Source organism: Bison bison, unplaced genomic scaffold (assembly GCF_000754665.1).
Source record: "Bison bison bison isolate TAMUID 2011002044 unplaced genomic scaffold, Bison_UMD1.0 scf7180017864309, whole genome shotgun sequence".
Taxonomy (NCBI): Eukaryota; Metazoa; Chordata; class Mammalia; order Artiodactyla; family Bovidae; genus Bison; species Bison bison.
Window position 1 is genome coordinate 6,088,393 of NW_011494881.1, and position 24,336 is coordinate 6,112,728.

General features: G+C 50.9%; 1 protein-coding gene across 6 annotated transcripts in view; it reads left to right on the plus strand.

Moving 5' to 3' along the window:
• Positions 1-24,336, plus strand: part of CHST3 (carbohydrate (chondroitin 6) sulfotransferase 3) — a 38,294-nt gene that overhangs the window by 8,131 nt on the left and 5,827 nt on the right. Inside the window, exons 2-6 of one of the 6 annotated variants that reach the window (XM_010852242.1) lie at positions 10,442-10,595; positions 11,450-11,662; positions 11,988-12,059; positions 22,183-22,404; positions 23,877-24,329. In XM_010852242.1, the coding sequence (XP_010850544.1) occupies positions 22,265-22,404; positions 23,877-24,329 (593 nt within the window). In that variant the 5' untranslated portion in view covers positions 10,442-10,595; positions 11,450-11,662; positions 11,988-12,059; positions 22,183-22,264. The remainder of the gene's footprint in view (positions 1-10,441; positions 10,596-11,449; positions 11,663-11,987; positions 12,060-22,182; positions 22,405-23,876; positions 24,330-24,336) is intronic. The other 5 variants (XM_010852243.1, XM_010852244.1, XM_010852245.1 and 2 more) reach the window with 5 other exon arrangements.

The window sequence follows — 24,336 nt, forward strand, 5'->3', positions numbered from 1 at the left end:
CGAATAACCACCTTGGAGTCCAACGGTAATGAGCCCACATGGGTGCACATGAGGGAGGATCTGGGGATGGTTTCACAGAGCAGGTGGGCTTCCAGCGCAAAGAGGCGAGCCCGGGCAGCAAGCACAGGTATGGGCAGGTTCAGATCGAGTGCAGAGGTGGGTGAGGAGTCTAGCTGCACTGAACTGCAGTGTGTGGGATGGACGAAGAAGAGAGAGAGAGAAGAGACAGGGAGGAGGTGGTTACACGTGCAAGCTCTGGAGCCAGGCTGTCTGCATGAGGAGCCTCCGTCCGCAGTCACTGCTGTGTGACCATGGCCAAGCTGCTTAGCCTCTCTATGCCTCACTTTTATCACCTGTAAAATGGAGATACTAATAGTATCCACTACATGGCGGTGAGCTCCAGGAGTTGGTGATGGACAGGGAGGCCTGGCGTGCTGCGATTCATGGGGTCACAAAGAGTCGGACACGACTGAGCAACTGAACTGAACTGAACATGGCGGTGATAGGAGAATAAAATGAAGAGTGACCTATCATCCTTTTATTTTTTAAGGCAACTAGCAAAGTAAATTGAGGTCAGATCATAGAGGCCTTTGGAGGTCAAGCTTTCTGTTTGCTAAACACCCGCTGTATGCCAATCACTTTACAAACCTTCTCACTAAGCAACCTACAACTAATAAAACAAAATTATTAGCACTGCCTCCATTTTATAGATGAGGCAACTGAGGCTCAGAGAGGTAGGGTAGCCTGCCCAAGGTCACTCGGCCAGGTAGAAGCAGAGGCAGTAGTGAAACGCAGGTCTGTCTGGCGCTTAGGTCTTTCTTCAACACGGATATTAGAGAGACATGACGGAGGCAGCCTGGGGACCTCCCCTGGGCCGGGGCTCACGGCCAGAAGCAGAGCATGGGTAGAAGAGCCATGGGTCCCTAGGCTGGAGAGGGTGGTAACAGGGAAGGAAAGGTTCAGGCAAGGAGATGAGGATGCCCCGGGGCCACAGCACACCGCTCACTGTTCAGAGCCCAGGGACAAGCTGTTGAGTCACTCTGGGAAAACATGGCATCACTGAGTTTTGCTGTGTGATGCCCACCTGCCAGTTCTCGTGCCCAGAGCCTTGCAAGGGCACCTGCACACCCAGGTAGCAGGACCAGGTCAGCTCCCCGGCTTCCTGCCCTGAGCTCTCCCCAACCTCTGTCTCCCATCTTCCCACTGCCCCCCTCCCACTCCAGCCCCACCTGGATGCGGCAGGAGCTTCTGGAAGTGATGATGGGCATAAAGAGCTTCCAAAAGGACCTCCATGCCAAGCCTGCGACTGGAATCTTGGGTGAGAAGAGACTGCTGGGTTGAAGTTTTAGAGCTGCTTTTCCCTTAAGAATGGTGCTGCTATTCCACTGGAATCACTTCTTAAAAGTAAAAGTGTGCCCAGCACTATGCCAGGTGCCAGCAGCCTCCGCCTTCTTGGAAGGTACAGCTGAGAATCTGCGAGCTCTTTATGTACTAGGCGTCCTCAGGTTAAGTGATTTATTTGCGTCAATCTGATTGCATGAAGTAGCCCCATTTTATAGATGCCATCCCTGAGGCCCAGAAGGCTAGGTGACTTGTCCAAGGTCACACAGCCAGAATTCAAACCCTTGGCTCTCCTATTCCAGGTGTACTTAGCCACTCCGGGCTCAAGTAAAGCCACTGGACAATCATAGAAGGTGGGGTGTACCGAACCTATGTCTGCCGAATGATGCAGTGCAGACAGGAAATTCCAGGAGAATTTTCATCTCAAGAGTGTGGGTCACTCCCCAGAGCTTGTTGGAGGTTGTGAATATATATAAGAAGTAACAGAGAGCTCCCAGGTTCCTTGGCTGAGCAAACCCTGCTGACGTGGCCATTTGGGGTGAGACTCTTCCCACTGGAAGGAGCACCGGGGCTCGGAGCGGGGTGGGGGGTGGGGTGGGCGGTGTGTCTGTCCTGGTTTTGGTGGGCCTGACCTGGAAAAGGAGTATGAGTCAAGCGAGGGGCGAGTGCCAGCTTCCTCAACCCAGTCCACGGCACAGGATGCCAGGCTGCTGCAGCTGCTGCTGCCACTCCCCACGCCCTCCCAGCCAGCAGGAGGGGCTGGTGGCCAGCCCTGTGCTGAGTGGCACCCTCTCACCCACACCACAACCTAGCTAGAGGGGCACAGTTCTTCCCAATTCACAGGTTAGGACGCTGAAGCTTAGAGAAGTTTTCTGGTGCACTGGAACTCCTTTGGCAGGAAAACGGAGGGACTGAGACTCCTAAGTCTCCCTTTTGCTAAGAGACCAACGGGAAGGGGGAGGGGTTAGCCTGCCCTCTGACACTGAGCCACACAGGCTGGCTGCTCTCAGACTAGTATTTCTGATTCATCTGTCATCACCAGATCCCTGTGTTGCAGGATGAATAACCTCTGGGGTGAGAAAAGCTTTGATTCCCTTGGGCCATGAGTCACTATTTCTCTGGGAGCACTTTTGAAGCCATAGAGCTTCTCCCCAGGCTTTGGAGGGGAGCAGGTTCCTTCTCTGCTTGAGTGCCAGCCCCACCCTGGCCCTGACACTGCCTGCTTGGGGAAGGGCCAGGAAACAAGAGGCCTCCACCAGAGGCCCTGCCTCAGTGATTACCCAACATGTTACCCCCGCCTTACTCTCAGCAGACAGGTGCCACATTCCCAGAGGTCTATGGGGTCTGCAGCCTTGAGGGGTCCCTTGTCCCCTTTAATGCCCGAGGCCCACGTGGTGAGCACAAGTCCACTTGTCCCCCCTCCCCCAGGCATGTCTGGGAATCCCCCAGGACTCCACTGTCTGCAGGGCGGCTCCTCCTGGCACTTCCTCTCCGCACAGGAGGGAGGGGACCCAAGCCAGCTCCTCCCATCTTGTCAGTCTCAGGCCCAGTCACTAAAGAAATAATTTCTGGAGAGCTGTCACTTTTCTCACAGAGAAAGCAGACTGTTAAGTTCGGCTGTAGGGGTAGTTTTGCTTCTCACCGCCCCCAAGTTTTCCTTCTGGGATGGGATTCTGGCTTTGCCTCTGCTTAAATTCAAAAGCCTGTTCAGATGACTCTTCCAAAATGAGAGTCTCACCTCAAAGGAACTTTGCCTTTCCTTCTACAGGTAGTAAACTGGCACCTGCTTTTATTTTATTTTTAGTTTTATTAATTTTATCAAAGTAACTAATCTAGGCCCACGGTATAAAATTGGAAAGGTACAAAAGGATGCATGGTGGTGAAACCTCTTTCCCAGGACTGACTCAGACACCCAGGTCTTTCCTCGAAAGCAACCAGCATTATCAGTTTCTTGTGTATAAGCTGCTTTTAAATTGTCCAGTTTTAGAACTTATGGTTTGCCTTGGGGGGAAGAGATAGTTAGGGAGTTTGGGATCGACATGTACACACTGCTATATTTAAAATGGCAACCCACAGGGAGCTCAGCCTGGTGCTCTGCGATGACCTATAGGGGTGGCAGGGCGGGAGGGGATATACGTATATTTATGGCTGATTCATGTCATTGTATGGCAGAAACCAACACAACACTGTAAAGCAAATAAGATGGCTAACCAGCAAGGAGCTACCGTATAGCACAGGGATCTCTGCTCAGTGTTATGTGGCCGCCCGGATGGGAGAGGAGTTTGGGAGACAGTGGATACATGTGTGTATATGTATGGCTGAGTCCCTTTGCTGTTCACCTGAAACTATCACAACACTTAATCAGCTACACACCAATGTAAAATAAGCTGTCCCTTACGAGCTGCGCTGGCTGCCCACGTCCTAGCCCCCACTCCTCAGTGGTCACCTGGGATTCACCCACGCAGCACAGCCGGAGGCCCTCACATCCCTCATCCCGGCAGCCCCAGGGAGCCAGCCCGAGGTTGTCCCCATCTACAGTGAGTGGCTCCTCCAGGCTCCAGGCTGCCCCTTGTCCATTCTCCCCTCTGGTCTGGCTGGGCGGGGGCCCGCAGCCGGGGCCTGTGGGGTCAGGGCCTGGCGATGGGGATCTGACCAGACCATGCCGCCTCTTGGCCAGACTGAGTGTTCCGAGTCCGCTAGGGGCACACAGATAGGGCGCATCCTTCACTCCTATTCTGAGTATAACCAGAGACCTGCGTGCTCCTCTCCCCACCCGCTTTCCTCTCCCCGCCTCTACTCCCTTCCCTTCCTCCCTGCTCCTCCCCTCCTTTCTTCTTCAGTCCGTGCTGTTCAGCAAACAGTAAAATGAATCTGAAAGTGCCAAGAATGGCACAAGGCAGAGATGAGTGCCGCTAGTTGAGCCCAGTCCCTGAGAATGGCCTTCAGCAGACTTGCCCTTCACATCCCTTCACAGCCTTGTACCTCCTGCTGGGTGACCTTGGGCTTAGCTAAGTGGGTGACCACTTAGCTTCTTGGAACCTCCCTTTCTCAGCTGCTAAGGAAAGAAAGGGCGGCAACCAGGGTCCAAAGGGCTGCCTGGAGAACCTGGAGCTGCCAAAGGGCTTTCTAAGAGGGTGACAAGTTTGAAGCGTGGGAGGGGGCAGTGCGCTTCTTCTACGGGAATGGGCTCTGGGCACCTGTGAGGTCTGAGCTCAGCCCTAGAGCGTGGATGGGGGAGGGGTGGCGTGGGAGAGGGCAGTGCGCTTCTTCTACGGGAATGGGCTCTGGGCACCTGTGAGGTCTGGGCTCAGCCCTAGAGCATGCATGGGGGAGGGGTGGCCCTTCGGGCAGCACTATCTCTGCCTTGGGCAGTGGCTTTCCTTTTCTGTATTTCCACACAGAGATGGACCCTCGGCTTTATATGTTTTATTTTTGTAATAATGAAAGATGTTCAGCATGCAGAATTCAAGTAAAATGGACAAACACTGAGAAGAAAGCAACAAATCACCCCTCAATCTACTACCCAGATGTAACTGACTACCTATGGTCCACATATGTCTCAGGCATATATATATATATATATAAAGAAAGGGGAGCATTGGAGGGACAGAAGGTTTTATAAACATGGGGGAAACACACAGTTTAACTCAGCTTTAGGCCGGTGTTGTAAAGAGGCTGTCTGCCCCCAAAGCAGGCCCCCTCATCTGTTCAGTAATCTACTTGAGGGTCTGGTGCGGGGCAAGGGAACTCTCATGCCGGAATCTTTAAAACCTCCCAATTCAGACAAATTAGACAAAAAAATGAGTTGGCTGAATTACAGATCCTCCTTGATTTATGATGAGGTTGCATCCCAATAAATCCATCATAAATTGAAAATGCATTTAATACACCTAATCTCCCACACATCATAGCTTACCTTAGCCTGCCTTAAACGTGTCCAGAACACTGACATTAGTGTGGCTCGAATGCTACAATTGGGCAGCGTCATCTAGCACAAAGCCTGTTTTATAAGAAAGCGTTGAACCTCTCTTGTAGTTTATTGAGCTCTACCGAAAGTTTAAAACAGAATGGTTGTGTGGGTGTAAATGGTTGTTAAGTGTATCGGTTGTTTACCCTCCTGACCATGTGGCTGACTGGAAGCCCCAGCTGATTGTACAGCCTAGCCCCAATTCAATTATGGTTTCTACCAAATGTGTATCACTTTCACACCATCTTAAAAGTCAACCGTCTTAAGTCCGGGACTATCTGTAGTACATTCTGGCTCTAGAACAATAGCTTTCGATCTTTTGGGACCAAAACCTCAGACAGAGACACATCCACGTCACTGAAACAAAAGTCTTATGAGACCCATGCTTATCCTTATTAGAGATCCGTAATACACTCTGGTATTTTCTGCCTTCATGGTTCTGTTCTTTAAAAAAAAAAGCTTGTCCAACCTACCAAACTGACTCCACAACCTGAAGTTTCGTATGGCTCTGTAACTGTGATTTTCAAATTTGAGCGTGCATCAGCATCACCTGCAGAGCTTGATAAACACAGTCCTCTGCCCACCCCCGAGAGATTCTGACTGAGATGGTTTGGGCTGGGAATGGGGGGTGGCGCGGCAAGAATGTGCATTTCTATCAAGTTCCCAGGTGCTGCTGCTGATCCAGGCCCCCATCTTTGAGATCCCACCCTCCTAGAATATGTTTTAAAGCAATGTACTCTCTTGGCAGAAACGATCAGAGAATTTGCTATATTCAGCAGATGAGAATTGCTGGTGCCTTAGCCCAAGAACTGTAGGTCTCTGGCATTTTTGAGGAGACTGATCAGGCACTATCTTTGGGATCTTAAACACCATCCTCCTGAAATCCACCCTCCTGAATACAGAAAAGGTCTGCTAAGCAAAAGGACGTTTATACCCAGCCCTGGTTGAATTGCCTGCCTATTAATCCCAAGCCCACAGAACATAAAACCCTCCCAGCCCTTTTGAAAACACTGTTCTATAGGCAATGAAAGGCACCATTTACCATGTGGATTTCACTTTTCTGTTTTTGGAAAGGGAAGGAGGTAGGTCAAGTGTGACCACCCCACAGAGAAAGCTGTCCCCTGGCTCCCATTGGGGTCTGGTGGGTTTCATTGTCCCTGGATCCCCAGCTTTAATGGGAAACTCTTCCTGGCCTGAGTGGCCGCTTCAGTGCCCAGACTTTCCACCCTGCTGACTTACGAGACTGGCCTGTGTCCCAAGCTGCCTCTGCTCCTCCAACCAGAGGGCTCAGCCCCCACCCGGAATCCTCCCTCGTTCCCTTCGTAGCCTTGGGGCCCCTCCCCAGCTCCGCAGTCCTCCAGAAGCCAGCCCTCAGCTGGGAGCAGCTTCGTGAGGGAGAGAAGTGTTAAATGGGCACAGAGCCCCCTCTGTTCCATTAACAATGGCCCGTTGATGACTGGATTCTGCCTGGTTGGGCCCCTTGACTGGACTTCGGAGAGGAGGAGAGACTCCAGCCCCCTAGGCAGCTACTTCTGGGTGTGAGGTTGATTCAGAGGCCGAGGCATCTGTCTGCCCACAGAACCTCATTCTTCAGGCCCTGTGATGCAGCAGTGAGAAGCCCTCTCACCCCTCCCATGCTATCCCAGGGATAGCTTGGGGCCCCAGGAGTGATTCACTTCAGTCTAATTCAACAAACGTCTATTGAACAGCTCCTGGGCACTGAGGCTCGGAGCTAAGTAGCTGTGGGAATAAGAATAACTGCTGACATGAATTCAGCGCTTACTATAATCAGCCCTACCCTGGCTGCCCAACAGAGTCACTAGGGAGCTTATAAAAATTCCAATGCATAGACACTTTCCCCAACCCCAAATTTTCGGAGTGAACCCCGGCACTATTTTGTAAAAGCTAAGTGCTTCTCGTGCCCAGCTGACATTAAACATCACCAGTCTTCTACTGGTTAAACACCACGCTGAGAATTTAACTTGATGCAACCCGTTTCATGTAGCACCTGCTTGTGGGAGGCTGAATAATGTGCCTCCCACCCAAGATCTCCACGTATGAATCCCCACATCTGTGGACATGTTATTCCACATAGTAAAAGGAACTTTACAGTGTGATTAAGGATTTTGAGATAAGAAGATTATCCTGGATTATCCAAGTGGGCCCAGTAAAATCAGCAGGGTCTTTATAAGAGGGAGATTTAACTATAGAAGAGGCCTGAGTAATGCATTAAGAAAAGCTCAACCAGTCACTGCTGGCTTTGAAGACAGATGAAGGGGCCCACAAGCCATGGAAAACAGGCAGCCACGAGAGCGGGAAAAGGCAAGGAAGAAGGTCTCCCCAAGACTCCAGAAGGAGCACAGGCCTGTTGATTTTAGGCCAGTGAAACTGATCTTAGACTTGACATTCAGAACTGCAAGATAATAAATATGTGCTTTTAAGCTACGAAGTTTGTGATAAGGTGTTAATACAGGGATATTACTAACCGTATTTTATAGACAAGGCCCAGAAATGTGAGGCACTCACTTGGGGTCACAAAGGCAGAGCTGGAATAGGAAGAACTCAGGTGCATCTGACCCCTTAATCCATGCTCCCTCCACCTCACCACACAGCCCCTACTTTGCAGCCAACCAGACATGGATTCAAATCTCAGTTCTGCCACGTTCTGTCTTTGCGTCCTTTGCTAGTCGTGGGTACATTTGGCCAGGGTGGAGGCTGCAGCGAGGTAGGTGTGGAGACCAACTGGAAAGCTAGTGTGGGCCAGGTTATCTCCAGGTGGAACACCACGTGGAAGAGCTTGAACTTGATTCTGAAGGAATGGTGCCCACAAGGTGCCATCCTCTTCTTCCTTCTGCATTTCATGATGCTGCCTCAGACTTTCAAGCCCACTCAGTCTCTGGAATCCAGCCCTCCTGTAGCCGCCCAGCTGCAGTGCGGAACTACAGGGCTGGGGCCAGGAGCAGCATTCTACTCACTGTCACCTGCAGCCAGTCTGGGGTGGCCGCTAAGCTCCCATTTCATGGGAGGCCAGCAATGGCCTGGTGCCTCCAAAGCACATTTCCTCGAAGGGCCTCCAGCAGCCTTGTGTTTAGGGCCATGCGTGTCTTAGAGAAGGCGTGTGAGACATAAAGAGGTCCCGGAGTTGTTCAGAGTTGCACAAGTTGGTATTGGTCTTGGAAGACCGGTCCCTGGCCAGGACTCTGATCTGCCCCCTGCCACACAGCTGCTGCCTTTTGGCCAAATCTGCCCGCTCAGTGCTAAAGACAGTGGATGAGTCCATGGACTACGGAGACAGACTTCCTGGGTTCAAATCCCAGCTTTACCTTACAACGGAGTGCAAGCTGAGTGCTTTGATGGGGGGGAGGGGGGAGCTGTGACTGTTCTCTGCGAAGGCACTGGGGCACCTTCCTCACAGGATGGTTCTGAGGACTCCATTTATACATGTGTGTAAAGTACTTGGAACAGTAGCTGCTTCATTAGAAGTATTAACTTCTGTTACGATTCAGCTCCCCTAGGGCACAGACTGTCTTCCTCCCCTCTATTCCCAGTGCCTCTTCCCTTGCTTGGCCCAAAGCAAGAACTCAGGAAATGAATTTACTGGTTGACTATCAGCATTTATCAGCCAGAGGCTCCCTAAGGACTTTCCCAAATGTATTCACTTTTCAAACACTCCACCTTAGTTACTCAAACCCTTCTCCTCCTCCTCCTTGCTTGCAAGCTACAGAATTGCCACAAAACATCCTGACGCTTGCCCTGCCCCATGGTAGGCCCATGAGCAGTTCAGAGATAACCCAGGATCGCCAGGTATCACCAACCCTTGAGGACAGCGCTGCACAGTTCACATGCTGCCCAGACCTCCTCGCTTCAGGACCACGCCTGACCCTCCTACTCAGGCCTCCCTGGGACCCCTGAGCCATGCGGCAGCCCAGTTTGAGCACCTCATCCACACCAGCTCTTCCAGCTGACGGGGGCTCAGATGTCCTGTCATCCCTCCAGAGACCTGTCCCCCTCTTTCTTTTTCCCCTATTTTAAGGATGGGCTTCCTCCCCCAAGCTTGTCCCTGCACATGAATAGACCCCAGGAGAGTAGCCAGTTCCTGCTATTCCAAAAAGCCAAACTTGGAGTTCCCGACTGGACTCAACTCCTATGCTGCTCCTGCCCCGGGAAATGCATTTCTGCTCATTCTTATCTCTCACTTCTCGCTGCATTTTACAAAGATCTCCTCAAAACCTAGTTTTCTTTTTTTCTATTTAATTGCACTTTTGTTTCAAGATAATTACAGACACACATTCAGTTTTAAGAAATAATATAGAGATCCCTTGAACCCTTTACCGGGTTTCCCCCAATGGTGAAAACCTCCTGCAATATCACAACCAGGATACTGATGCTGATACAGCCAAAGCTCAGAACATTTCCGTCACCACAAGGACCCCTCATGTTGCTGTATTACAGTTGTGCCCACTTCCTTTCCACCCCCACCCCTTCTTAAACTCCTAAAAATAACAATCTGTTCTTCTCTCTTATAATGTCATTTCAAGAATGTTATAGAAAAGAAATCATGCAGTATGTCACCTTTTAAAACTGGCTTTGTTCACTCAATACTCCCCAAATTCATTTAAGTTGTGCCATTTTACAGCTGAGCAGTATGCCGTGGTATCGGGTGGCTGGTTTTAAACAGAACACTCAAACACTAACCTAGAAGCTTCCAAGCACTGTATCCTGAGTAAAACAAGAATACTGGCATGTTCACCCGGTATCGAGCCCCGGTCAGCAACTCCCCTGCCAGTCTGGCCTTGCAGCTGAGCTAGTGTGCACGCCGGGCAGTGGCTCTGCTGAGATGCCCTGAGATGGTGCTCTCTAAGAGGAAGCTGGGTGCTCTAAGGTGTGGCTCTCAATCTTCCATCACCTAGGGAGCTTTAAACAACTGATGCCCAAGCCATACCCAGACCAACTCAATTGTAATCTCTAGAGGTGGGACCCCGGCCTCAGTAATTTCTGAAACTCCAGATAACTCTCACGTGCTGTCAGGGCCGAAATGCAGTGCTCAGGCAGATCCAGCAAATGCGTAGCAGCACGCTACCCCTCTAGACACAGCAGATATCACCATGCAGTCACCGCACTCTCTTCCTGCAGAGATCGACCTTTGCAAACGCGGCGCTCCAGGCAGTCACTTCCAACTGATCGACTTGGCCCAGGAACTGCAACTGACTTGCCCTCCCAGCTGAGAAGCCTGAAACTGGCAACCGTCCTGTCCAGGTGTGTCTAGGCCTGGGGCCTGATGCATTAGGTAAGTGTCCCTCCAAATCATGCTACAAAGGAGAGGCTTGGCCAGTAGTAACAGCAGCCGCAAAGCTAGAGCAGGCCAAGGTTTTCTGGGCTGGTTCTGTAGGGAAAGGCGAAGGAATCAGCCAGTGTCCATCCCCTGCAGCAGCCTACAGCCCAGCTGTGGGGGAGATGTACACGCAGAGGGTGAACCAGCGGTGCAGTCAGCACAGACAGGCTCAGGCGCACACTGGTGCAAGCCTGTAATAACAACCAGCCTGTGTGCCATCCTCTCTATTTTCAGAGCCTCACACCAGCTTAGCTGATGTTCATGACAACCCTGTGGGGATGACCCAGGCTCAGAGTGATTAAATACCTTCCCTAAAATTACTAGAGAATAAATGGGAGAGCTTAAATAAATGGAGACGGAAATGGCAACCCACTCTAGTATTCTTGCCTGGAGAATCCCATGGACAGAGGAGCCTGGCGGGCTACAGTCCATGGGGTCGCAAGAGTTGGATATGACTTAGCGACTAAATCATCGTCAAATGGGAGAGCTGGCACTCAAGCCAAGACTGATTGCAAGTATGGGGCCTGTGTTTAGTCCTCGGAGCAGTTAGCTATCGATAGCCTGGACCTCTCTCCCCACCCTCAGCCTCCGCCTCTCCTTTCCAGGAGGGGCTGGATACAGATGGGCTCCTTGGCAGCCATGGAGCAGCCCAGACAATAGCAGTAGTCAGTGTGGGCTAAGACCCCGGGGCTGCCCTCTCTCCTGCCACTTCCTCCCCCACAGAGCTGGTGCTGGGAGGGCAGGCAGAACTCCCTGGTGAAAAAGAGAAGAGGCTGGGTTTCTGATTTTTCTGTTGTTGTTTTTGCTAGGAATAAAGTCCCTTCCTGCTGTTAACAGCAAGGAGCTTGGAGGAAACTGTGGGACTGAGGACTACCCTGGAGGATCCAAATTCTGTGTCCTCTGCATTGAAGACAGCAGGACTGGGGGAAAAAACCAGGCAGCAAAAGAAATTCCCCTCTCTCCATCTGTCCCTTGCATGGACAGTCTCCAGGTGCAGAAAGGTTCGAAGTCTCCTTAGGAAGGTCAGTCAGTGGGAGAAAGCAGGAAGGGGATCCTGGGCCTAGGTACTGAGAGTTTTTTTCTCTTCCAGTCATCTCAGAAATCCTGTCATGGTGGCTCAGCCGTACAAAAAGGCTCATTTTGCATCCCATCTGATGCAGGCAGGGTGGCTCCTGAGCAGCAGCTCAGGATCTGGGCCGCTTCCACCTTGCAGTAAGCCAGTTGGAACATGTGGCCTCCAGTCTTGCCATAGCAAGAGAAGACAGGACCCGGGGGGTGTCTGGGATCAATTTAAGGACCAGGACTTCAAGTGACTGACATCACTTTAACCTATCTCCATCCCCACAGGTCAAAACCTGGTCACTGGCCCAACCTAATTGCAAGAGGGGCTGGGGAAGGCAAAGAGCATGTGGGTACCTGGTGAGTACCAAGTCTCTGCCAGTTGTTTGCCCAGAATTTCACCCACACAGAATATTAAAGAACATTTTGTTCTTCAATCTAATGGACCACGCCCCATTTTGATTTGCCCTTTATATGCTTTCTTTAGGCAGCTGACCTCAACCTTCCCTGCTGTAATACCCATGGCAGATTATGTTCACACTCAAGGCACACTCCTATGGACTTGCCCAAGTTTTCCCAAAACCCAAGAAACATTTTGTAGGAAAGCCCTAAGACTTTTAAAGTTTTGGCTCTTATTCATGAAAACATATAAAGGTATGTGAGTAAGAATATAAAATTAGCCATGTGAAGAGCTTTGCCAGCCGTGGTGTGGGATGGATTGGCAGCAGTTCTGTGCAGTGTCCTAGGCTCTCTGTAACTCTACCTCTACTCTCGTTCATGAAAGCAAAAGCCAAGCGAGGGAGGAAGGTGGAATCATAAGAACCTTGTATCCATTGCAGTTCTTTTCAAAAGTACTTTTTGCTCCCCCATTTGATGCTTTAACTATTCTTAGTGACCTCACCATTAATTATAATATGTGCTTTTGTTCAGTAAAGGGTTTTATTGTTACTGTTGTTTAGCTGCTGTGTCATGTCTCACTCTTTGCGACCCCACTGACTGTTGCCCACCAGGCTCCTCTGTCCATTGGATTTCTCAGGCAAGAATACTGGAGTTAGTATTCTTCTCCAGGGGATCTTCCCAACCCAGGGATCTAACCTGCATCTCCTGCATTGGTAGGTGGATTCTTTACCACTGAGCCACCAGGGAAACCCGAAAGGGTTTTATGTGCTAGATCAAAGGTTTGGAGGATAGATCTACAAGGCATGTTCAGATGGAGGGTTTGTTTAAGAGGAGGCTTGCAACTTGGCTGGCACTGGGGGGTGATGTCAGATGGCAGAATGGCAAACCAAAGGGTGGTAAGGAACTGTGTTTGGTAGCCAGGAAGGATCCCATAAAGTTGGAAAGGCAAGCTGATTTGATCTCACACGCCAGCTCTAATGGATTGGCACTGCACTGAGAAGGCGTGTGAGGCCACATCTAGTCTCAGCTGAAAAGAAGACAATGACTGATCAGTGATGTCTGCCCCAGGCATAGGACTGCTGAGTGGAATGTGTACTGTTTATCTGACAACCCTGTGCTGGAGGTTCTTGATGGGCGAAGCTATGAGAGTCAGGGTGATAAAGTTGGGCAGGGCCATCACTAACCTGGGAGGCAGGAGACCTTGTAGTGGTTCAAGTATCGTCACTATCCAGTCATGCCTTCGTGAAGCACTTCCCCTCTCTGAGCCTGAATGGCTACAGATGAAAAATGAGGAAGGGTAGGTAAGAAAATCTCCAAGCCCTTTCCAGTTCTGACATTCTGCACTTTTAGGGCAAGAGCCATGTTTTTCTTGATTGGTGGGGTAGGGTACAGGACAGATTTCCCTTGGACCTTTCCAAAAGAAACACCCTCTCAGACTTGCACTGCTGAAGGCAAGTACAACGAGAGCTGGAAAGTCAAGCTGCTTTGTATAAGGCTCTGGCCTGAGCTGCTGCCGACAGCATGATTTATGTCCTGGGGGCAAAATCCACTGGCATTCAACTTGACCCCCAGCCTGACAGCTCTGAGGCCTCCTGCCTCTGTTCACTGCAGCCAGAGTGGAGCCGGCTCCTCCACAGGGATCCCCTGTACCCCAGGCTCCTGTCATTCTGCAACCACACTCTCATCAGCACACTCAGAGCTTCCTGGCCAGGCGGGGCGTGTGGAATTTGTGAGCAGCGCTGATCTACAGGGAAGCTGGGGAGGGAGCATCCTTAAGGGTTCTGCCTGTTGTCTTTCTGGGTCTCTCTCCAGCTTCTCTGCTGCTTCGGGGCTGACTATAGTACCTGGTACAGGGAAAGTCAGCACGTTTATCCCCAGATGAGGCTGACAGTGAGGATAAGATGCCTAGGGCCAAATGCTGTCCATAAATGAGAGGATATTGGCTCTGCCTGAGGGACACTTCTAGCTGTGGTCAGGTCATCACTTTCCTTCACCCTGGTATTTGTAGGAGACTGAGACCCCACCCGACTGCAACCAATCCAGTACTCAGTACCAATCACAAGCCACAGAATCTGCTGTACCTTTAAAGACAGGGTGAGGGGTTCCTAAGTAGGACCATTTATCATGACTTGGGCTTGGGTTAGGCACTGCACTAGCATCTTCTCATTGGGTTCCTCATGACCACTGAGTGTACAATAGATGCTGTAAGTGTCCCACTGACAAATAGTGAGACCATCGAGTTTAAGTTCCTTTCCTAAGGTCACAGGGCATCAAGGTCAACGTGTAAAAGCAAAGAAGTCAAGAGAAGCCACAGTTGTGGAGAGAGTCCCTGTATGATTTGTTCAGGCTTTTCCAGGCTGTTTTGTCTGTCTGTCTCTCTCTCTCCCTTTCTATATATGTGTGTATGTGTGTGTGTGTGTGTGTGTGTGTATGAGTGTGTGTGTGCACGCACACACTAAGTTGCTTCAGTCTGTCCAACTCTGTACGACCCTATGGACTGTAGCCCACCAGGCTACTCTGTCCATGGCATTCTCCAGGCATGAATATTGGAGTGGGTTGCCATGCCCTCCTCCAGGGGATCTTCCCAACCCATCAATTGAACCTGAGTCTCACGTCTCCTGCATTGGCATGTAGCATGGGGGAAGAAAAACTATGAGAAACCACAGCCAACTCTTAGAGACAGTTATGAATCAATTCATTCGCCTCACAAACATTACGAGCCCTGCCTCATGCCAGGTGCTGTGGGCACAGCACAATACGGGGCTGCTGTCCAAGGAATGAACAACAGACCCTCCTGGAGTCCTCCGCTGCCCTCCTTCCCCTGCCTATTGTTTATAAATTCACTTTTTTCCCCTATGGAAAACAGACATACCATAAAATGTATTATTTAACCGTTTTTAAGTGCACAGTTCCGAGGCATTAAGTGCATTCACACTGTTGTGCAGCCTTCACCACAGTCTATCTCCAGAACTTTTTCATTTGCCCAAATTGACACCGTGTCCTCATTGAATACTAACTCCCAGGGTCAGGCAACCACCTTTCTCCTTTCTGTCTCTCTGATTTGGCTCCTCTAGGCACCTCAAGTGCATGCGTGCGGGCTAAGTTGCTTCAGTCGTGACTGACTCTTTGTGACCCTGGGACCATAGCCTGCCAGGCCCCTCTGTCCATGAGATTAGGCATAAATCCTGGAGTAGGTTGCCATGCTCTCCTCCAGGGGATCTTCCCTACCCAGGGATTGAACCTGCATCTCCTTCATTGGCAGGCGGGTTCTTTACCACCAGAAGCATATGGGACGTGTCCTTTCATGGCTGGCGTATTTCTCCTCCTAAGCACGCCGTCCTTCAGGCTCATGTACGCTGTGCACGTCACAGGCCCCACACTGACTTCCTTAAGGTCCCGTGTGTCCCTCCCTCCTCTCCTCCACGCTCTCCCCACTTGCTCAGACCACCTCCCCTCTCCTGGACCTGCGCAAAAGGGACAGCCTGGTCTCCCAGCCTCCAGTCCTTCCTTCCTCCACTGCATTTCCCACACCATTTCCAAAGTAACTTTACATTTCTCTTTTTAAGCTTCAGATTAGATTTTTAAATTTTTTAATTAAAGTGGTTTAGGTATGGTTGTCAAAAAGTCAAATACAAAAAGGTAGAAAGTGTAAAGAATCATCACTCAATATTCCATCTTTGCAGCTGTGCATCAGCGTTTTTAACCCCTGCATGGCTTGCTTTCATTGGGCCAGTGCACTGCCTCAACCAGCCCCGTCTGTTGAGACACTCAAGGCGCTTCTCACACGTTGGACTCCCAAGGCTGGGTGCACATCCTGGGCCATGAGTCTCAGCTCACATAGAGGTCAGTTCCAAACAAGCCAACTGACTCTTCACCTGGCTGCCTGGCTGCACAGCTGTGGGCATCCTGGACACCAGCCTCTGCTGCAACCCTTGACTAGGCAAGGGCTAGAAAGCCTAGAGCAGTGGTTCAGTGCTGACCTGGCCCAGGGCCAGCGTGAGAGACACGGGAAGTACCTTTGCTGATAGGCGGGTGGGGACTATTCTCTGGGGCCCTGTATCCATGCAGCTGTCAGCGTTTTGCACAAAATGTGTTTCTCACACAGCTGAGCAGGCCCTGATGAAGTGACTGTGTCAAATGAGGGTAGAGAGCGCTCTCCCCCACATCCTCACACAGGAAAACAAGGCTGAGGGACCGCGGAGATCTGTCCTTGCCAGAGATGGCTCCCTGAGAGTCTGTGGCAACCCCCACACCCACCACCACACAAGGCTAGCCCTCAGCCCTCTGGGCCATCCCATGGCTCCGGCCCACGGCTTCTCATAAGCTCTTAGATGTCCACTGTTGCTCAGATGATACACACCTCCAACTTGGGAGTGTCTGCTCTGGCTCTGTCTTGGCTGAGGCTGGACATGTGCCCATAAGAAAGTTTTAGATGGTTTGTTTTTAGGAGAGGAAGCTGGAGTCCCGGAACAGGAGGGATTTGGGAAGGAATGACACCCCCAGGCTGTGCAGGGGAGCATCCCTCAGCCAGGTCCCCATCTACTTCCTTGTTCTCTCATGCCTTCTCTTCTTCCTTCCATCCCTGGTTCATGTAATGGCACTTGGGCATTTACTCTCCTGTCAGACACTAAGTTGGACAGCCCACTAAGTTGGATATCCATCTCTGGATATCCTTACATGAAACAGAACCTCATCTGGACAGGCCACTGGATGGACTCCTGCATCCTCCCAGCAGAGATCGCCTCTGAGCATGCATGCTCCTTCTCCTGGCCCTGCCCCCTGCCTCCACTCAAGGGGATCTAGAGCCACTCATGGAAGCCCTTCCAAGGTCTCCCCTCCTAGGTGTCTGGGCACCTGGCATGGTCAGGGTACCTCCCGGCCCCCAGGGCTGCAGCTCATGAGTAGGTTCAGAGTTTCCCCACAATGGGCTTCACTGCTCCTGTCTCTGCCCAGGACCCTCCTCCATTTCAGCCCCTGGCCTTCCTCAGCCCAGGCAGCTCCTCCTCCTGCCGGCGGAAAGGCTGTAAGCAGAGCCTGCCACAGCAGAGGCCCTGATCCCCACTGTGCTCTTGGCCCGGAGCGAGCCAAGCGAGGGGAGTGGAGCTTTGCTGCCTGATGCAATGTCTGGCAGGGCCCGTCCCTTATCAGAGCAGCATTCACAGCAGAGTCTGGGATCCCACCTCCCCCACGGGAGGAAGCCATCCAAGTACAAAACTGTTCTCTGCTGAGGGCCCTTCGCCAGGTCACGAGGGAGGCCTGAGCAGAAAGGGCCCCGAGGGGAGAGCAGGGTAGGGAAGCCAGTGCCTGGAGTGCAGGGCCTCAGATCACCGCCTGCTTTCTTTCCAGGGCTCCCTCACTGGGGTTGCCTGGGCTGCCTCCGCTGTTTTCTGCCCTCCCTGCTACTACCACGTAGCTGGGGAGACTTGGAACTGAAAGCCACAGGCCGAGGTTCTTTATCCTCAAAAGGGTATCCCAGATTGTCATGACAATTCGAGACTAACATATGTGAAGCCCCAAGCACAAAGGCTGGCCCGCAGTACACGCTTGTAGCACACTCCCGTAGTGTACGCATGTAGTATCCACTCAGTCCCTGTTTGGGGGGCACTCAGCGCACAGCCCACTAGTACCCTTGCCTGGGAAACCCCACGGACAGTGGAGCTTGGCAGTCTATAGTCCATAGGGTTACAAAGAGTAGCGCGCGCCTGAGCGACTAAACATCAGCAATACTCAGTGCACACATGCAGCGCAGGCCACAGCATAGACCTGCTCCGCTCAGATAGGGAACAGTGGCTTTTTCTTCTTTCTCTTTGTATTTTCCATCAACTTAGAATAACTGAGCATCTCACAGTGGGCTAAATTCTTCGGAAAAAGCATTCAACTATTCATTCTACAGAGGCACTTACTGTGCCTGGAGCACACGGAGCAGGGATACAGAGGGAGCTCACACGCCAGTGGCTGACAGGCAGTGAACAAGCACATTTCCATCCAAGAAGGGAGCAAGCAAGGTGCTAAAAGGGACAGGGAGAAGGGAGACGGTCCACATTAGGTCAGCGGGCAGGGAGGGACTCTGAGCTGAGTCCTGAGTTTAACTGGGCCCAGGGCAGCTGCCCTGCTCCCCTGCATTCAGGCAAGGCTGAGCCGGCATGTGCCCCTGGCCTTCTCCACCACTGGCCCTGCTGCCCTGGCAGTGTGACCTCTGCTGGCATCCCAGCAGGGGGATACCACCTTTTCCTTTGGCTATTGCGTTACTGCTGGGTGTTGAGGGGAAGAAAGGTATCGAGTACTCCCCCAGAGATGGCATCTGCCAAGAAAAGGAAGAATTTTTCATTCTTCCCATGAGCTAAGCAAGGCGGATACCACAGCTCTAGGGAGGGTTTGTCCAGTGTCACAGATATCACGGACACACTTCTTGCAAAGGGCCTCCTGCAGGCCACGTGCATGACCCCCATCTCGGCCATCCCCCATGACCCTGTGACCTGGCATCTGTGACCCTCTACCACCTCCTGGGTCTGGGGATCTCTAAACCACCCTCTCCTGACTGCCCATTTGCCTGCTGGCCTTCCAAAGCTAACCCTAGGGGCAGCCTGCCTGGACCAGGGCCGAGGAGCCAACAGCCTGCCTGGGATTTCATCTGGAGGGAGTTTTCACCCTCGTGTCTTCCTTTTAGGGCAATGTCAGCAAGGTTCTCAGGAACCCTGTATTATTCAGGGGCTAAGGGGGCTGGGACAGCAAGTCAAAAATAGAAACACTTCCTGGAAGGGAAGGGAGGAGAAGGTTCAGGATCTTTGTCATCAACACAGTCAACTTTGTAAACTGTACCAAAAATGTTAGACCCAGAAGAGAGAGGACAGCCAACACAACTCCCTGTGCCCTATGCCTGCTTTTTCTCCCTCTCCATGCAACAGATACTGCTCCTCAGAGCAACATTATACAGCAGGAACCACCCTTTTCATGCTACCAGTAAAGAAACTGAGGCCCAGAGAGGTTAAGTCACTTATACAATGTCACACAGCATGTTAGACAAGCAGGAAGAACAAGAACCCAGGACTTCTGGTCCTAGCTCCTTTGCTTCCCTCACATCATCAGATCCGGGCCCTTTCTGCTGAGAGCCTAGAGGGAAGAAAGCCAATATTTCAATCCTCTGTGCTCTGCACTCAGTACTGGGTCTCACCCTCCTAGCAGGACAGGCGGCCTCACACACCACAGGCTAAACTGGGTGAGTGAGGAACACAGCCCTGCCCAGAGTTCTGCAAACACATGCTGACTGCCTGCCAGTCAGCAGCTTCAGTGAGCTGACTTACCAGGAACTTGCTGGGCAGTGGGTACATGGCAGGTGCTGTTCTAGATGCTGGTCTGGACTTCAGAGAACTTGTAGCCTAGGAATGAGAGACAGACACACCATCAACTGCAAAGTCCAATCATATGTGCTGTGGAGCGGGGGTGTCACTGTGGAACCTCGAGAGGCTGGAATGACTTAGATTTGGGAGCGGCAATCAGGCTGTTGCTGGAGGAAACTTGGGCAAATTATTTAATCTCTCTCAACCTCAGTTTCCTCATCTGTAAAATGGGTCACTATCTAACAGGGCTTTTGTGGGATGAGGAAATACAAATCAAGTCTTTGGCATGCTACTAGGCACAGAGTAGTAACTTTATAAATTTCAACAAATTTCATCAACTCATATCCTTCTAGTTGGCTCTTTAAACCAGAGTATAAGTCCCATGAGGGCATGGGTGGGGTCTGCTTGTTCCCTGCTGTGGGATGTAGTGCCTAGACTGGCACATAGTAGGTGCTCAGGAGATATTTAATAAGTGCATGGAAATGGCCCAGAAGAATTAGGAAGAGGCAAGAATATTCAGTTACCCTTGAACTGGCCTTGCAGCCCTCTTCCCTCCTGGCTCATGTCCACCCACCTATACTCCCAAAGCACCCTGTCCTTTGGCCAGGGTGAGCTGCCTGCTGCGCCGCCCCCCAGCTCCCCCACCGCTCTGCCCTGCACAGCTGAGGCCCTCCGCTTTGGCTGCCAGGGTACACATCTGTCTTCTCATAAGCAGAACCCGAGTCTCACTGCTTTCCCCAGAGGGTAGATTTTCTGGTTGTCCCTAAAACCACTTCCATTGTATGATGAAGCTGCAGCCTGGGGACCCTCCTTTCAGCCCTCCCACTCCTCAGCGTCAATATCAGCTTGGAAAAAATTCATCTTTCCCAGAAAGAAGGATGCTCCCGGATGCACAAGGTCACAATAACACTGTTCTAAACTTATAGCAGACTGTCTCCCATGGATGAGAGTCCTTGTGGAGAAACAGAGAGACTTTCAGAAGAGGGGGTTGTGCTGGAATCTGGGGCCTTGGGGTACAGGTATGTGTTTGATGGTGAGGATAAATGAAAGCAATGGTGATTCAGGCTGCACTGGGCAACGGTGTATTTGCTCTGGCTTTTAAAAATACATACAGTTTCAGTTAGGAGTCATTTATTCCTTTAACCATTCTGTCATTTAGCAGCCATGCATGAGTGCCTCCTGTGTGCCTGGCCCAGGACTAAGGGATAGTGAGGGGCCCAGACAACTGCCTGCCCTCCACAAAGAGATGGTCAGCACTGAACAAGTCATTTCAAGTGGGTGTGCTTTATGACAGTCTCAGGTCATAATGCGGTGGGGCCAAGGGGGCCCTAACCTATCCAGGAGGAAGCTGCCCCACGAAGCTGAGACCTGAAGGCCAAGCCGTATGAAGGATTTTGCTAAAATTCACATGGTATGGTGGAAAACCTTTAGTTAATTTTAAAACATTTATTCATCCACATGGTAAAATTTATACATCCACATGGTAAAATTTCTAATAGTGCACAATGCTACGCAGTAAATGCTGAGACTCACCTCACCCTCCTCTCCTGACTTACCCATTCCTGTTACTGGCCTCGTGTCTCCCTGCCATCACAGTCCACTTGTATCTAGCATTTATATTTTTCTCTCCCTTAATTTTTTTTCATCCTGCATCAGAAGTTCTCAACCTGGGATGATTTTGCACCGCCCCACCCCTCCCTACCCACTCCCCCTCACCCAGAGGACATCTGTCAATGTCTGGAGACATTTCTGATTGTCACAGCTGAGCAGAGGACACTCTACTGGTATCTAATGAGTAGAGGCCAAGGATGCCACTAAACATCCTACAATGTACAGGACAGCCCCCACAACGAAGAATTATCTGATCCAAAATGTCAACAGTGCTGACATAAAAAAGAACAAAATAATGCCATTTGCAGCAACATAGATGAACCTGGAGGTTATCATACTGAGGAAGTCAGACAGAGAATGACCAATGTCAGCTAATACAGCTTCCATGTGCAATCTAAAAAATGGTACAAAGGACCTTACAAAGCACAGGGTCGCAGATGTGGAAAACAAACCTATCATGACCAAGGGTGAAAGAGGAGGAGGGATAAATTCGGAGATTGGGATTGACATACACACACTACCATCTATAAAACAGATAACTAATAAGGAGAGCATATGGGAACAAAATCTTTAAAAAAGTGGATATACGTATGACTGATTCACTTTGCTGTACAGCAGAAATTAACATTCTAAGTCAACTGTACCCCAGTAAAAGCTAATTTTGAAAAACGTCAATAGTGCTAAGAAACTCTATCCTATATGCAGACTATGTCTGCAGCTCGCTTATCTATAACATCTACACATTATATATAACTATATATAGTAGATTATTCATATCAGCATTAGTAGATCCATCTCATTCTTTGTGGCTGCATAATAATCCATCATTTTTTAATTTAGATGTTTGTACTTTTTTGCTATTGCAAACACATACTGCAAGGAGTATTCTGTTTGTACTTTTGCCTTTGACTCATGAGGTCAAAGCATAAATTTGATGGAAGTTACATGGATGAATCAGAAGGTTCGTTAACATTTTAAATGACCTGATTTCAAGTTTCTGGGGCACAGTCCATTGGGAGAGTGGGTCTGGAGTTCTGGCTGCTAAACAGGGCTGGGATCCCCAAACATCTGGTGGAAAAGCTCCTATTTGTTCTCAACTATAGACAAGGGTGTCCTGACTGCCCATCTCTCCACAGGACCAGGTGTCCCCCACGGGAAGGACGAGCCACGTCCTGAGTGGTGCCCCTGAGCTGAGTGCCCACGGCCCCACCCTGCCCCATGGAGAAAGGATTGTCTTTGCCCCAGGACTGCCGACATTTTCTGCACAGCCTGAGAATGAGGAGCAAATATGCCCTTTTCCTGGCTTTTGTGGTGGTGGTTTTTGTCTTCATTGAAAAGGAAAATAAAATCATATCAAGGTGAGGGATGCAAACACAAGTCTTCCTTATCCAGGTGGGATGGGTGGGGGCAGAGAGGTGGCTGCAGGGCTCTCTCTGTGGACCAAGAAAGGCAATCCTTCAGCCAGCCATCACCAAGCCCCTCCTGTGCCCAGGCAGGTCATATCCATGTCCTCATGACCGCACAGCAGTAAGACTTGGACTCTGGACTCAAGCATCCTGAGTTGGAATCCTGATTCTGACCGCCCTTTTTTTTTTGGCCACAGCATGCAGCTTTCAGGATCTCAGTTTCCTGACCAGGGATGGAACCCATGCCCCTTGCAGTGGAAGCACAGAGTCCTAACTGCTGGATTGCCAGGGAATTCCCATGATTCTGGCCCTTTCTAGCTGTGACAGCTTAGATAAATCATTTCACTTTTCTGCCTTAAGTTCCTCTTCTAAAATGTGGCTAACAATGGGGCCTGCTTTGTTGTAAAGATTAAATAAAATGTAAAAGCATTTAGCCCAGTGTCTAACACACAGTTGGTATCCTGTGCTTACTGGCTGTTGCTATTATGATTAGTTAACTTCCTGGCCTAGGATGATACCTCACACTAACAGCATATTTCCTATACTAATCCAAAGTCATGGATGAGAGATTTCCCTGCTGGTCCAGTGATTAAGACTCTGTTCTCCCAGTGCAGGGGCTCTGGGGTTCCACTCCTGGTCAGGAAACTAGATCCGTCGTGCTGCAACTAAAGATCCACATGCCTTAACTAAGATCTGGTGTAACCAAATAAAGTCATGGATGACTATGAGGCAGGGTTCTGGTACAGATACTCTTGTCAGCAGGGCTACCATGTTCAGCCGCCCAGGTTGTGTACTGCTCAACTCCAGGGGTGTGCACTCTCATAGGCTACACGTAGGATGCATAGATTGGGAGTGTACCACTGTGTGCAGTGGCCCTGTTAGTGAGCCTGCTATACATGGAAAGATTTATAGACCTTCTCCCTCAGGCACAACCCTTGCACAGAAGCATCAACCAAAATCGGCAGATTAGGAATTCAGCTGGCTAGTAGGCATTATGCTGGTGCCCTCCCTGGGTTCCTCAGCATGGACTATTCCAGTCTGTGCCTACTGGGTCCTGCTGCAAGCCCCTGCAACTCTCCACCTGCACACTGGCAAGCCAGAAGTCCTGGGGAGTAAATACCTCTGGGAGAAGCCTTCAGCCAAGGCCACCTGGCAGTTTCACATCCCCTGGGTGAGGGAATCCTGAGGTGTGCTCTGTCTACACTGTCACCTGGGGTTCCCCTGGCAGAGCAATTTGGCCACAGCTATTTTCCTTCTCAAGTCGCTACCCGTTCCCCCTGTGATCGTGTCCCAGATAAACTACTTACTCAAATCCTTGCCTCAACGTCAGCTTCTGGGTGGTCATCCTGGGACGCTCCTTAGGGTGGCACAGGGGATAGAGTCCCCAGTCAATCACTGATCCCGGTATCCCTTTGCTCTCACAGGGTCTCAGACAAGCTGAAGCAGATCCCCCAATCCCTGGTAGATGCCAATAGCACCGACCCAGCCCTGGTCTTGGCCGAGAACGCATCCCTCTTGTCACTGAGTGAGCTGGATTCGGCCTTCCTGCAGCTGCAGAGCCGCCTGCGAAACCTCAGTCTGCAACTGGGCATGGAGCCAGCAGAGGAGGCCGAGGAGGAGCAGATGCTGGAGGCGGAAGAGGAGTGGGAGCAGCTGGAACCCCGCCCACCCGCCGAGGCCCCGCCCCGGCGCCACGTGCTCCTCATGGCCACTACTCGCACTGGTTCCTCGTTTGTGGGTGAGTTCTTCAATCAGCAGGGCAATATCTTCTACCTCTTCGAGCCGCTGTGGCACATCGAGCGCACGGTGTCCTTCGAGCAGGGTGGCGCCAACGCCGCGGGCTCAGCCCTGGTCTACCGCGACGTGCTCAAGCAGCTTTTCCTG